This window comes from Lingula anatina, chromosome 2, assembly GCF_051362555.1.
Source record: "Lingula anatina isolate TDL-2025a chromosome 2, LinAna3.0, whole genome shotgun sequence".
NCBI classification, from domain to species: Eukaryota; Metazoa; Brachiopoda; class Lingulata; order Lingulida; family Lingulidae; genus Lingula; species Lingula anatina.
The window spans coordinates 26468917-26484544 of record NC_141768.1 but is presented as its reverse complement, the minus strand read 5'-3'; the positions used below and the strand labels follow the sequence as shown (position 1 = coordinate 26484544).

At 34.4% G+C, this 15628-nt stretch overlaps 2 protein-coding genes across 2 annotated transcripts in view; one reads left to right on the top strand and one right to left on the bottom strand.

Annotated features, from left to right (window-relative positions):
• The window catches only part of LOC106158842 (cilia- and flagella-associated protein 61), a 30256-nt gene that overhangs the window by 8419 nt on the left and 6209 nt on the right, over positions 1-15628 (top strand). The window contains exons 11-24 of the mRNA XM_013534945.3: positions 95-165; positions 458-584; positions 1160-1237; positions 1442-1579; positions 1896-1964; positions 2366-2545; positions 3080-3156; positions 3757-3855; positions 4136-4222; positions 4601-4857; positions 5225-5340; positions 5607-5783; positions 7555-7603; positions 8213-8382. Of these exons, the coding sequence (XP_013390399.1) occupies positions 95-165; positions 458-584; positions 1160-1237; positions 1442-1579; positions 1896-1964; positions 2366-2545; positions 3080-3156; positions 3757-3855; positions 4136-4222; positions 4601-4857; positions 5225-5340; positions 5607-5783; positions 7555-7603; positions 8213-8382 (1695 nt within the window). The remainder of the gene's footprint in view (positions 1-94; positions 166-457; positions 585-1159; positions 1238-1441; positions 1580-1895; positions 1965-2365; positions 2546-3079; positions 3157-3756; positions 3856-4135; positions 4223-4600; positions 4858-5224; positions 5341-5606; positions 5784-7554; positions 7604-8212; positions 8383-15628) is intronic.
• On the bottom strand, positions 9402-15027 carry LOC106158849 (adenosine receptor A1). Its single transcript, XM_013534960.3, has 3 exons — positions 14541-15027; positions 11801-11868; positions 9402-11415 (listed from the first exon to the last, which is right to left on the bottom strand). Exon 3 carries the CDS (start codon positions 10912-10914, stop codon positions 9895-9897), a length of 1020 nt encoding a protein of 339 aa, XP_013390414.2. The 5' UTR covers positions 10915-11415; positions 11801-11868; positions 14541-15027; the 3' UTR covers positions 9402-9894.

The following is a 15628-nucleotide window of genomic DNA, read 5'->3' as shown; positions in this document are numbered from 1 at the left end:
GCTTTCTATAACACTCATTTCTATAACAGAAATGGGGTAAGAATCCAATTTGATTTTATTTTTCTTAGATGCTATTGTTTTATATTGTTTTTAGAGAGCCACCCCACGGTGCCCAAGTACATTGTCACAGGAATTATACCTATTTCATAGAGCTGGTTTGATAAGGTAAACATATTTAACTGATAAATTATGTCTGAAAAACAATCAGTTTTCATATACTGATCAGGCATCAATCCTTTCATATATATATCAAAAGATAAAATACCTTTAAAATACCTTAAAATACCTTTGTGTCAATATTAATATTAATAACTGTGATGTTACCTGTTGATTGACACAATAGCCTGGACAGACACTCTATCTGGGTCAGAGATTGAAAAAAAAGCATCTTACTTATTTAAAAACAGCTGATGATTATTTTTTCTACTGAAGAAACATATTTCTGTTTTTGGAAAAGGAATTTTGAGATCCGGCCTGCATGCAGTAGTGATTATGAAGCAGTTGAAAAGCTAGTGTCATCCCTAGACCTTCATGAGAACTTGCTGGCTGACCTCAAGCAGTTCAACAAGGCCAGAAGAGATGATGTAAGTGGGACATGGTACACTGCCAGGGGTTTGTTTCACAAAAAATATTTGGCTTGATTTGGCTTAGCTTCGTGGACTTTGAGATACAGATCTAAAAGTGTTTTGCCAACACTTGTGTAGCTGACAGTCCTAAATGGGCAATTGTCACCTCTGGTAGTAAAATCAAGACAGTTTGAGGGGTTATGTAATAAAAGCGGCCTTGTTTGGCCAAATCACGAACAATCAATACTCCTTGTTGCCTTCTTTCTTGCTATGAATGAGACCATAAAAGTTTGTGGTACACTGAGATGGAGGAGACATAAATGAGCTTAGTGGCCTTAACATTCTATGTGAAACATCTTTTTTAGCTTAAATTCTTAGTCTTTATCCATTTTAGACTAGTTGTTTTGCGAAAGAGACTCCAGGGATAGTATATGGTACTTAATTTGTAAACTGTATATTAATGATAGAGGCAGGCATTTGCAGTGATCATTTTAAAGTTTTTAATTTCAGAAATCTCACTCTCTGCAATGAAAATCAGCTGCTCCAAGACTGTTAATTTATCATCTTATATTTGTATAACCACTGTCTTGTAGGATGGCACACCAATTCAAGCATTTGTGGCTGACTGCAGTGGCCAAGTTGTCGGCATTGCCATCATCAGGAACGAAGAGGTGAGAGACACACAGATATGCTTTACTAATATATGTGTAAATTTGCCATTTATTTGGTTTTTAAACTTGGAGGTAAACTTAAGTGTCCAAGCAATTTTTTTTTGCATTAACTTTTAATGTTAATTGGAAATGAGATAATGGTATATAATTTGCAACAAATGTGTGGATAAATTTTTAAGAACCCCTGTTAATACTATTTTTCAGGACATAGAATACATTCGCTCCCACTACAATATTGAGGACTTTGTGTATTTTAACCATCACAAGAGAGATGAGCATGGTCATATCCATCACTTTGCAATGAATCCAGCATTCCAGCACTATTCTAAACACTTCTTGAAGGTACAGTACCTTCTTCTAGGCTAACTTGTCATAAATTTATATTATTTTAATTATGACATGCATGTCACCCGATCTGAATGGGAGTAAAATTTAAAAGACATGCGAATCCACACACACGCATGCATGCACGTGCACGCACGCACGCACACACACACACACACACACACACACTAGAGTTACTATAATAATCTATAATGCAGCTTAACTTTATCAGGGTTCTTTCCACCCCAATTTCCAATATTAGATAAGACATTTTGTTCTTTATTGCTGTTATTTCACTCAATGCTTAATTGTTAAAATTTTTTGTTGGTTGTAGGAAGTGTTGAGGCAAGGCCATAAGACCTGTTTGTATTATCCCATTTATCCATCTTACACCCCACGTCAGGTAAGTGATGGGTCGATTTCACCTCGAACCAAAATTGTTGGTCTATTTTGACTTAAGAAAAGATAGTAGGAGGCCAAAAAGTAACATTTTAAAAATGATTTGAACAACATTTCTTATGTCTAATTGGACTACTACTCTAGATTTATCCTATATATCAAATTAATATTAATAATAGTTACTACTTCCCTTTTTGCTTTATAATGGCATTTCTATCCCAGTTATCATTACATAGAGGTGCAATATTTCAGAATCATTTTGTTCAGTTATAAAGTGGTCCTAATAAGGTTAATCAGTGATCTTTTCTCTTACTGGTAACAATAACAATAATTGTATATTGGTAGTATTTAGAGATTTTAGAATACCCCATAATTTTACCTAAACCCATTCTTTCCTGTTCTCAGATTGTGGAGAAGCATTCCCTGATAACAGCCATTAATGACTTGGTACCTGTGCGAGCTCGCAGACAGATCATCTACCCTGTGGAGAACCTGAGAGAGAATGCTCCCTCTGAGAGGATCCTGCAGGAGAAGGAGCCATATGCATTGTGCCACATTAACAGAAAACTTACTCTGGAACCAAAGGTGAAAAGTGGTGAATCAGTGAACTACTAATACAATTGTTTTGACCTTCTTTGATTCAGGATTATTCTGCAATAGTCAACACAAATGAAATATTGGGCTTGAGCTAGAAGCAGAAAGAACTGAAAAGTGGTGAATCAGTGAACTACTAATACAATTGTTTTGACCTTCTTTGATTCAGGATTATTCTGCAATAGTCAACCCAAATTAAATATTGGGCTTGCGCTAGAAGCAGAAAGAACTGGCCATTGCATGCATTAAAAATAGTTAATTGATTGACACCGATTAGAAAGAAACATCACGTTGGCTTCTTAACCCCATTCCCAAGGGATGTCAAGAATATGTATAAAAAGTGTCAAGAAAATGTGTGCATGTTTGTATATATTGTCAAATAACAATTTAATTCTTGCAGAGTGGTTAAGATATAATAGTAATCATGAAGTAATCATGTTAAAAGTCTGACATTAAAGATTATTATTTAAGTTTTTTTTAATGATCTCATATGTCATATTCATTTTCTGTTTTGTTTTTCTGAAGGTTGTCATTAATGCCCGTATTGTGGTGGTGGGAGCCTCGGATACTGGGGTGGCATTTTTGGAGACTTTGGTGTTCTGGTACGTGGATCCATAGATAAGTGGAATTAAAAAGAAATCTGTGTGAATTTGAACATCATCAATAAAACATTATATGTACAGTAGTTTATGGCAAGGGTAATAATGCAATAATCTTTATTATCATATACTATCATATGCATATACTATTCTGCTAGCTTGGAAAATTTCACATTTAACAATGTTTATAGACAAAAATAATTGTGAGTGCATTTTAAGGCTACCTGCATGTTATAGTAAATGCTATTAGTTTTGATTAAGCCAGTTATAATTGTAAAAGGTATGTGCAAAAGCTGTTTTGAATATGAAGCTTGGTATTTGTATGTTAAAAGGAAACTCAACACATATCTTTTGAAACCAATTATGAAAAGAATTTTTTTATAAATGACCTTTTAAAGTGAGTGATAAAGTAACATTTTAAATTTGTACTTTGTAAGTTTCAATCAATTTTTCCGTTTTAATAAATTTTTTCTTTTCTTTAATTAATGTTTTTATTTGTGCACATTGCATCATAAAAAGACTACTGAAGAAATTTGGACTTTAAACTCAAAATAAATATTATTATTATTATATTATTATTGTCACTATTTTTTATTATTTCAGTCCTCACCTCCGGTTTAATAACATCACCCTGGTGTCACCGCGTGGTCTGCCAGGTGAACTGCCCCCAGACCAAGTCAAAGACAAACTTCTGGGATCCAGGTACTTTACACAGACACAAAAGCACAAGCACGCACGCACACACACACACACACACACACACACACACACACACACACACACACACACACACACACACACACTAATACATTTTTTCATTTCAAGATACATGAAGAAATAACACAACACATTTTTTAGTAACCATGATGACCACTGCTACTCAAATTCCCACTTTGTTGTAGTCTACAAAAATGCTTATTATTGATATATATATCTTTTTCTATCTATCTATGTATTAATTAATATTTCATGACTGTTCCAGTTTCTGCTACAACCAGGAGGACTATGCCAGGTCGTCCCTGAGAACATGGGTCAACGTGGTGTATGGCAAGATGACAAACATTGACAGGTAACTCACACTCTGCTAAAGAAAATCAAATGCTGGACAGGGACGAACAGAAGACATCTTTTGTGTCTTTTACGAAAGACAGTCAGAATTTGTTGGAAGACAGTCAGAAATGGAGGATGGATCAACAAAGATAATTTGAAAGACTGTCAGAAAATATCTCTGGATCTGTCCCTGCTGGGTTTGGTTTATATTTTTTCTCCCTTTTATCCAACCATAATGACACACACACATGCACACACACACAAAAAAAAAACACAAAAAAAAAAAAAAAAAAAAAACGCCTTTCTTCATGGTTTATGATCTGCAGTGTTTATCTAGGTTGAGATTTGGGAGTCCCATGTGTTCTGCTTATCCATTCTTTTACTCATTTTAAATCAGGAAAAAGAAGAATGTGATAGTGAACAACAGCACAATGGTGCCCTATGACCACCTCATCCTGGCTACAGGCACCCAGTACCAGATCCCAGCACCAACCGGGGCAGACATCAGCAAGTTGCAGACCAGCAGCGAGGCCCCCTATAGTCCAGATAGGTGGCACCAGGGGACACCACCGTCCAATGTGTTTATCATCAATGATGAGTACCAGGCTGCCATGGCACTTTATTGGGTGGAGAATAACTTGATGGTCACGGGAGGTTAGTGTTGAGGTTTATCATGGGGTCAATAGTGAACCGACACAGACAATGTGGGGGGGGGGTAAAAGAATTTTTTACTCTTAAAAGAATGAAATTTAACAGTTGGCTCATCACAACTTTCTGATAGTACTTAAAAGTTTAAAAGTACTTTTGTAAGCCCTTTAGCCTGCTGCTGGTTTAGCAGAAAACTTATTAAAAAACACATAAACTTGATTTGTATGAGTGATTTGAATGAAAAGCTTTTATTGTGTTAAATCGCATTATATCAAAGTGAGTTGTTAGACTCAAAAGTAACTCTTAGAGTTTTGCACTTTTTAAGCGATCCTGCAGACCACTGTTTACTCAAATATCATTCAAACATTTCCAGGCAAGGCCTTGGTGTATGGAAACAGTCTGGATGCCTTCTGTTGTGTGCAGACATTGATGAAAATGGGAATACCTGGTGACAAGATTATACTGGTGGAGCCACCACTAGAGGGACCTGTAAGCAATGATTTTTTTTTTTTTTACAGAAATCTTGTATTTAAGATAATAATTGAAACTTATTTAATATTATTTATTTGCTGTGTTATATGGTTATATTGATTTTTAATTTAACTCATCTTTCAAATGATTTTCTATTGATATTAAATTTAAGTTTAATTTTATACTACACTAACAGCCTCTCTACATTGAAATGTAGTGACAAAGTGACATGGTTATGTTGTTTAGTTTACTTTGCCAATCAGACTTATTATCCACATTTTCAGACAACCTGCTTCAATAACCCTGATGTGACGACCGCAGTGTACGATGCCCTGAAGGCCAGTGGGGTTGAGGTGTATTCTGGGTACCTGTTAGCCCAATGGAATGATGGGAAAGGTGGCAGTGAAGTTATCTCTGCCTCTTTCACCTCCCATACAAAGCCACTGAGAGTTGAATGTGATGTAAGTAAATTGGTGCTAAAGAATGTATTAAAGATCTCAGTGTGCTTGTTGAGCCAGCTATGGGAGGGATATACACTGTACATTGCTTTCACCATAGATCATGATGTTGAGTACTTTTTTTTATACATGTCTTTTGTGTTCATCATTTTCTTGACGTCTGAGATAAAGACATAACATTTTTGGACTTAAAGATATGGTGATGGCTTTATCCTTTCAGTAGAGAAAACTATCCTGCTTACAGATACATAAGTTTGGAATCATAAAAAAATTATCTTCATATAACATTTGTGGTACTTTTACTGTATGGAATAGAACCACAGGGTAGTGTACTTTTCAATTTTCTTGTTACCACATAATGGGAATGTTCTAATTTTCAGAATTTATGACTCAAAATATTCAGTATCTGTAATATTTACAATTATCCCACTGAAAAGATTGAGTCAATTACTGTAAGCCTGTAATTGATTCTTGGTTAAGTGTGAAGTGTGGTAATTGCAAAAATATATTTTCATGAAATTGCATATTGATCTTTGTGAATGACATAAAGAAGCTTGTAAAAATCATTTTCAGTGAACATTTAATTGCTATGATGATGGCATACATCATCCTAACAGCTAAGTCCTCAGCCTCTTTGGTATTCCCCCACAAAGCTTCAATTACCTTTTTAATCTTTTTTCCTAATTTGCAAAGGGATCATATTTGATTTCCAGTACAACCTATCAACTGTTTGAGATCCAATCATAGGATTTTTTTGAAGAGACCTATGAAGTAAAAAAAATTACCTTTTTTAGATTTTTATTAAACCTATTCTCTAAAAGTCTATCTATTTCTTAAGACAACCATTGATTAAGACCAAACTTTCACATTTTTGCTGATAAAATCTTAAGCACACCTTTTAGAATTTCAAGATGCTGTTCTCTGATTCTAGCTACATAATCCCATGAGAATGGAACATGTAGTGATAACTGTTCTGGTAAATGAGAAAATCATGACATCAAAATTGACATATAATGGTGTTAATTCATCTGCCAGGAGGTTAAGGGGTTTTAGAAAAATAAAATATATGAAGGGTGTGTAATTATACTCTGCAGTGATGGGAGGTTTTATTGGCATTTTTCAGGGGCAGATTTAGGGCGTCTTCAAACAGTCAGATTTTCAAGTTTACATTGACGGGTATCTAATATTTTCTGTCGGAAGACCGTCAAAAATGAATAACGGATCAACAAAGATAATTTGGAAGACTGTCAGATAATGTCTCTGAATCCGCCCCTGTTTTTGGTTTCTATCCCTTTGTTTTTCTGAATATGACCACATGTTTTTGTTCAAATGAAATAATTTTAGCATACTAGCTATAGGTAAACATCAAAGATTAGAGTAAACCCAATTCCACATCTATTTTAGTATTTTTGATCATATTGATAGAAAGTCTTATTGAAAACAGGCCTTGGTAAGATAAACAGGATGAAAACATCTTTCTAAGAATAGTTCTCTAACAACAATATAAAATGTCTTCAGCTGAAGTAAGTAGGCGAGGGAAATACTATCTCTCTATTATTCATGACTCACTGTTGACTGGGAAATAAAGGGCCCTATAGCATGTGTGATTGCTTAGCTTAATTTCCAATTTTCATCAGAAAGTACGGTTGATTTACCTTTTTATGAAGACGGATGGTTGTGGACTATTTTGTGGTAATTTTTAGCATCCTTCATGCTGACAAATCAGTGAGATGAACTAATGTCTCTTTATTAATTTCCCTTTCTGATGTTGCAGGTGTTTTTCAGCTATTATAAAAAGAGAGTGGATTATGAAGCTTTCCGAGGTAATTTTAGAAGCTGCATTTGAGTTTCTGATTGCAGTTACAAAACAAACAAACGGGTAAAATATACTGTTAATGGTAACTGTAAAAGCTAGCGAGCACAATCTGACCTTGCATTCTTGGTAGAAGTGCACTTAGTTAATACAGACTTTCCTCATTTCTTAATCCACCATTAATTTTAAAAGGGTTGCCTGTGTCCCTTTACTTGGACATGTTAAAAGTCATGCCATATTTATGCCGTAGCGTCCTCTCTTCAAATACACCTGTTGTCTGTCTATAGACTTAAAACTGGATAAACATCTTTTCTATTTATTGGATGAAGCACGTCATCCAGTTAATTTATTGAGTAATTTATTGCGATTAGGTTTATTTAAAGTTCAGAACTGTGAGAAGTGTTCGGTGTAAATAAAACTGAATGCTTTAATAAAATATTTAATAAATACCTAAAATACATCACAGTTTTTGAAATCTTTTGGATGGATTGTCATGACAGATTTAAAAAGAATCAGAAAAGTGCACTTTTTTCTAAAGATTATGTAATAAAACCAAATTGTTTTTTTTTTTAATTGAGAGAAATTATTATTATTATTATTATTATTATTATTATTATAGCCATCAATGATGCCTGCTTGGTTTATGATGGGAAATTGGTCATAGACGCTACTTTCCACACCAATGATGTGTCCATTAGAGGGGCCGGCACACTGACCAAGTTCCAGCGCAAATATCATGCTGACCAATGGACACACGCCAACTTTAACTCTAAGGAGGTTGGGACACAGGTATGTACATTTATTTCTTTTTAATAAGATATCAATAGGAGCCTATCACACAAAGAAAGAAACCGAAGAACTAAAATGCAAATTTCAACAATTTCCTTTATTTACTTTATTTCCTTTATTACTTTATTATTTATTTTTGCTATATAAAATTCTAAACCTCATTTTGTATCGAAAAACTGAGAATGTAGGAGTTAAGTTTTTCATCAAATGGGTGTTTGTTTTTCAGTATATTTGTGGAATATTACAGTCTTTCTAATATGTATATGGTGAAGCTTAAAGCACCCCTTACACGTAAACATTTTACTCAAACAGACACGTAAAATTTATCTGAAACCTCATTAATTGATAGTAATAAAGTGACTGTATCAATGAAATCTTTCAGAGACATAGAAAAAAAAAACACATACCCAGTAATTTATAGAAACTTATAATAAAGGTCATTCAGAAAAACATTGTTGTCAGTTTCAGCTATGATTATGTTTACACTAGGAAAACATGAAACGGTAATTAAAAAGGCCACCGTATTCTGACAGCTTGATCTTTCCAGGAAGTATGTATGTTGTGTTTAGTTTCCTGCATTAGACAGAAATGTAAAAGCAACCAGTGATTTTTTTTCAGTTGTTGATTGGTTTTAGGCAAGACATAAAAGCAAATATGTTTGATCTTGTGTAATGCCTCTATTGGACACACACTGCATTGTGTATGTGATAAATGAGAAAAAACATCATTCAATAATGTCTGGGATCACTCACCAGAGCATAATGGCTTTTCCGCAAATTATGCTGTACATTGATAATACTTCTAATTGATTTTGTCCTAGCGATGACTATCACAGGAACAAGTCTGTGTTGTATAGATTTACTGGCTGAAACTAGAATTTTCCTTGTTGTTTTGTTCAATACTGAATACTTGTGAATTACTAGCTCCAGTATTGGCACATATAATCAGTGAGAGTGCTTTGCTGATTTTGTAAAAGACCACTTCAGGAAATTGAGAAAAAAAAACATTGAAACAGTAACTGATAATAAAGATATTGTTATAGGCATTTTATTATGGTTGAAAAATAGATAATTTACAGTAAAGATGACATCCATTAAATATCGCGGAATGTAGTGAAAGATGTCAATACAATTCAATAAGTATACATTCAATACAAAAATATTTTACGTCAATCAGTTTATGTTGAGTAAGCATTTCAGCAATCACAGTAATTTTTTGTAATCTTTCCATGGATAAATGTATATTTATGTGAAATATGAAATGCATGATCAACACATAATAGTGTTTTTTTTTTTATAAGCATCTTTCCTTTATGATATCTACTCAGTCACATGTGACCATATATAATAAAGTACCTCTTAGGAATTGAGATAAGATCTTTTCAACACAGTGATCAGTTCACCTGACTAAAGCCACTTTTAACATAGAACGACATAATAATTCAAGTGCCGCACTGTTGATATGTATATAAACTGGAATACACAAATAGGCATTATAAGGAGAAAGACTCTTTCATAGCGTCCTGATTGTGTTAAAGTGATTCCCTGCATTACTTCTTCTGGAGACAGTAGGAATATCATCCGATGAAGTATAATTGCCAGTGTGCTTACATCCAAATACTTGGGCTATAGCTCCGTGGAGTCGCGAGTTGGTATAGGCGTAAATAAATGGGTTTACAGCAGAATTTGCATGACTTAAGATTATGGCCGCGAGGAGGAGTTCATAGGGATATTTACAGTTCTCCGGGCACAGGAGAGTCAGGGTGTTGAGGATGTGCAGAGGCAGCCAAGAGAGAGCAAATAATCCTATGACTACGGACAGCGACTTGGCTGCTTTCAGTTCCCGCCTAAAGGCTCTTCTGTGGGTATGATCGGCTGGGCTATCTTTGATCTCCAAAGCTGCTATCTGATGATTCTGCTTGCGAACCACGTTAAAAATGTAGCCATAGATTAGGAGCATTATAATAAGGGGTATGAGAACACAAATGAAAAAGTTGAAATAGACCATGTATTTCATGTCGATCACTTCTGTGAATCTGCAACCATCTTTATCTGGCTGGCCCAGGTTCCAGCCAAACACTGGCACTAGTCCAATAAGTATTGAAAATATCCACGTTAATGCATTCAGGATCATAGCCAGCTTTTTAGTCCACAAAGCTTGGTATTTGAAAGGGCTCTTGATGGCTGCAAACCTTTCCAAGGCTATAGCGAGCAGGCTGAAGATGGAACTTTGCGTGAGAACTACGAGCATCGAATTAACAAGCAGACAGCCATAAAAGTCTCTTGGGAGGTTGTTGTCAGACAGGATTGCAAAAGGAATCCCGATTAGTCCCACTAGCAAGTCTGCCAGGGCTAGATTGGTAATGAAATAGTTAGTGACAGTTCTCAAACGTCTGTTTTTCAAAACTACATAAATCACCAGAGAGTTGCCAAAAATTGCCACCACAGCAATTAGCAGTTCTGCGGCAAGGTAAATCTGCCATAACAGTGTGTATTCTTTTTGTCCTACACCCTCTGTGCTGTTGTTACTCATTGTGTGTCTTTTGAATTAACAGCAGAAGTGTCCTTCCTTTTATAAGGTTGGACCAAAGATCATCTGTCATTTACATCCACTTGACGCTACTACGCAGCTCGAACCATACTTCCAGGAAGACAGTATACTGTATTACCTTTCTCATTTGTTGTCAGGTTTTATTGGCCTTGATTTTCCTTTTTTTTTTTTTTTTCGAAGTCACTTACGAGGCCCAGGAATTGCTCTGATTGGTTGGAATTTCTGCTGATGAAGTTCAATGTCACCTTGTTTGAGATTTCACACTTGGACTCTGATTGCTATTTAATGATGATTTGATTTCATAACCTCATCCACTTTGTGCTTAGATGAGAACACAATCATGTACGCCGTGCCTTAAGTAACGGTAAGAAAAAAAAATATCAAAGGGGCGGATGACCTTTTGTTTATTGATAAGAAATTGCTTCTTTAGGTTGATCTTAATTTGCTGTGATAATGTAATGGAAATGTCCCTATTCGGTGTCACTGCAAAAAAAAAAAAAAAGAACAAAATGTGAAGAACGCAGAATACTGATAAGTTCATGACGATTAAATTATCTTAAACAACACTGTACACCAAGAAGATCAATACACGTAACATATTGTCTTGGATTTCTAATTGATTGGTTGCCTTGATCTTGGTTTTGCAGACAAACTCTGCCCTTTTTTCCCCCTTCTGTATTACAATAGCAAGGAAAATCCAGTTAGAAGTGCCTGTTGCTGTGTAACCCACACAATTAGTCTAATGGTTTCCGTGATTTTGCTAGTTTGCACAGCCTCCCAGTGAATCTCTAAAGCTATATGTAATTTCCCAGAGTGCTGGGCCAGACAATAAAGTGTAAGTGGTAGGTGCTAATAACAAAAGGCCTACCTGCTGGCTAACGTACTAGATCACACTGATTTCTATTTCTGTAGATGTTGCCTCATTTTGGCCTTAGCCTAGAAAAAGAAAAAAGTCCTTGAAACAAAAAGAAATAAAGAGATGCAAAAAAAAACAAAAAAAAACATACTGATAAAAGATGGGTCCGAATTTTCATAATATTACAAAGAAAAAGGAAAGCTTTATGTTTTAATGTGTAACAAGAAAAAGTGATTAGGCTCAGTTTCTCAGGGAGAATCAGCATTCACTCTTGTAGTTTAGTGCTGTTGTTACAGTATTAGGAAGAAAAATTCATTTTCTTGAAATGGTCCCTTGAGAATTTTCCTGAAAATGCTTTGACTAATTTTTTCTTGTACTTGCCAGACACTCTAATGTGGTAGATAGTGTCACATAAAGTTTTCTTCTGAAAGTCTGTTTAAATAGGTTGATGCCTATATTTTGATTATTTTTTTTTAATGTCAAACTCTTATCATTTTGACCACTTACAAGTATGTAAATATAGAGGATATTCATGATTTGATTGAAAATAGAGAGAAGCTGCTCAATGTAAAAAAAAAAAAATAGAATGAAAATAACTTAGCTTATATATTTGTATTTTTGACCACTAATGTCAACCTGTTGATCTTATTTTATTGTTGACTCACTGACCAATTGACTGCAGTGACCATTTATGTATAGGTCAGGGGAGAGAAATGTGGCATGTATGATGACACATGTCATAGGGCATGTTCACATCAGCACTAACTTAGAGCCCATTGTCTATTTTAATTTTCAAATTCTGGGCTCTGGTTTCACAAAAAACTTAAGCCTGACAATTGGTTCGATATTTTGGGTCAAAAATTTGGTTTTCTGCAGTTCAAGATAAATCAAAAGTAATTTCCAAAGCAGTACACCAAAATAAAGAGAGTATTTGTCTGAAACATTAGCTATACCTTTCTTAATTGTTATAAAACAAGCCGAAGTGTTTGATTTTATGGAGCTACTGCTGATATATTTTCGGACAACTTTCAGACCAAAAGTTCTATTCTGAAACTGGTCAAGATTACTGTTGGACATAATAACGATGGGAGTGGTGTCGCAAAGCGAGATCAAAGGATAACATTGGAATAGTGCGAGCTATGCTTGAAACCACCTACATTTGGATCACCTGGCCTTCCGTACAGGTAGATCGTAATCGTGGTTGTCGCTGAGTTTTTGTATCATTTGGCCCAGTAGATGGCGACCCATGAGATTACAAAGGGATTCATAAAAAGCTTAGAATTTTAAGCTCCATGGAGAGCAATTGGTTATCTGTTGACTGTCATTGGGTCTGGACCTCTTGTGTGTTCAGTAGAGGACAGGCTTAAAGGTAATGAGGTTGTTGGATGAGTTGAAGGAGTGTTATGGTAAAATAGGCTATATTAACCACTTATTGTTATCATTGATTTTACTGTCTGTCTGCTCTTTGCCATTACCAGTATTTGTTTCTGCTCTTACAGTAGGATTACTCATACATATTATGTAAAGTTATGGAAATTTCCTTTGATTTCTTTGGGAAATTAGGGGGAAGAAAAATGTGCCGAAGTTTTATAAATGATATGTATTTTCCTGGAATCCGCATTTGTAATGGTCAGGATTAATTTGATAATAGTCAAATCGTCAAATAGTCAGGATTAATTTGATTACTCCTTATCAGGAAATTATGTTTTATTCATCATAATGATTTCAGTTAACAATGTTTATCAGTTTTTTATGTCTTTAATTGTTCATATCACTAAAAGAATACAATTCAAGCAAGGACAATATATTTCCTAATGAAATGAACAGGTCCTTGCAAAAATAGACATCCTTTTTTTAATCAAACAAAATTTAAATTGAAAATTTTACTTTTACTTATTTTTTGTGTAAAAATATAATCAAATGACTATTCAGTAATTTTGTATCATTGCAAAAATGTAATATGTAATATCCCCCAAATGATAATAAGAAATTTTCTAAATCTTAAAAGATATTTTGAAATAGTTTCATGAAGATAATATTGATGTGGTTTTTCTATATTAAAGTTTATGTGATGGTTTAAGAAATGGTGGACGTAAAATAAAAGAAAAAAAGTACCAAGAGACTATTTAAAAAAAAAATCACTGCATGATTTTGAATTTTGAAACATGTAATACAAATTTAAAGAGATAGAATTGGGCACTGTTATTATGTACTCTTGGTGGAAATCCACAGTGTCTCAGTCTGCATGCACACACACACACACACGCATGCATACACGCACACACACACACACACACACACTATAGAAATATTGTCTAGATTTCAACTTGCCAGGTAGAAGCACATCATCATGATGAAGTACTAAAATGAATGAAAGACACAAAAACTGCCAGTGTGTAAATATTGAAATCTCTGCTGTCCTATATGAAAATTGATTTTTTTGGCTAATAATTCCTTAAATATCAATTGGTCATTTAATCGTATGTTCCATTTTACCATAAACTTTTGAATACAGTAATTTTTACAAGGTGCTGTTCATGTAGATCAAGCACATTCATCTTTTTTTTTTTTTTAAATTAAAAATGAGATATATAGATGTTTTCAAACAAACCATCCAAACAGTCGATAATGATAAAGAGAAATCACAAAAGTATATTTTTTCCAACTGTATCAATCACTGTAATTCAATCTTACCTAACCTAAACGTGATTTATAAATATAGTCAAATAGACTGATTTATTGATGCACTTACCTCTTTTGAAATAGTCCTGTGTTTCAAGATTTCTTAATGTGTTTTTAGTCTCCTTGATATCAGTCTCTCTCTCTGCGTATTCTTCTTTAACTATGTGTCTGCACGTTCATCTCGGTTATTTGTGGATATTATGAGAGTTGTTCCGTAGATCGTCGGAGATATCGCGACTGTCAAAAGTGCTGTCACACTGCCAGGTAATCAGTGCCACGTGTTTGCTTTGCAGAGCCAATCATCAATAATGTACTTGGTATGAGAAGACACTCAGCTAATTAAGCCTGTCAGTTTCAGGGAAATTTGACATTATCTGAGTGTTAAAGACGGATGACAGTTAATTTCCAAAGTTATGGCTTGCATATTTCCATGCATATGTTAAACTAAAAGTTATAGCCATTACAGTGTGATTTATAAATGTAGTAAAGAGAGAAATTTTTGTTCATCTCCCATGTCTTTTTCTTTGAGATCTGTATGCTGTTTTAACTGTTTGATTCAGTTATTTAAATTACCAAAATGTGGAAATATTTGCCATACCCTGTAGACTGCTAGCATACCAAGGTATATGACTGCCTCTCGGAAGTCCAAAACTTTTCGAGTATGACATCTGTCTGACGTAGGTCATAGTCCAGTTTGACCAATTACCTTAAGGCAATGCATGGCATTGTACTAGTATTTTTTTCAATGATTTAACACAACAAAAACGGAATAATTTATTGTTACAAGTTCTCAATGTCAGATTGATGATTCAGAGTACAGCTCAGAAATGACCGTGTGTTTGCAAAGCAATGCATCACATTAAGCTGTGACATTAACAGATGTCAAGCAAATTGTCCCATCAGCAATATGAACATTTATTTTCAGTATGGCTATAATCATTAGGTTGTATGTGGTGGGAGTGACATTTTTTTTCTATTGATGAGCTCTTAATTTTGATTTCTTTTGATGTGATTTTGGCAGGAATTGCTTGTTCTAAATAAGGAACGTTAAAAATTTTTGATAGCTCCAAAGTTATGTTTGTGAAAAAAAAAAGATGCATGTAGAAAAAATCAAACGTTCTGAGGCTGTAAGTCTGCTTATATATGTGGCATACTTTA

What these genes read in the sequence shown, in the direction of transcription:
- LOC106158849 (XM_013534960.3), bottom strand. Translation starts at nt 10,914, where the DNA reads ATGAGTAACAACAGCACAGAGGGTGTAGGACAAAAAGAATACACACTG.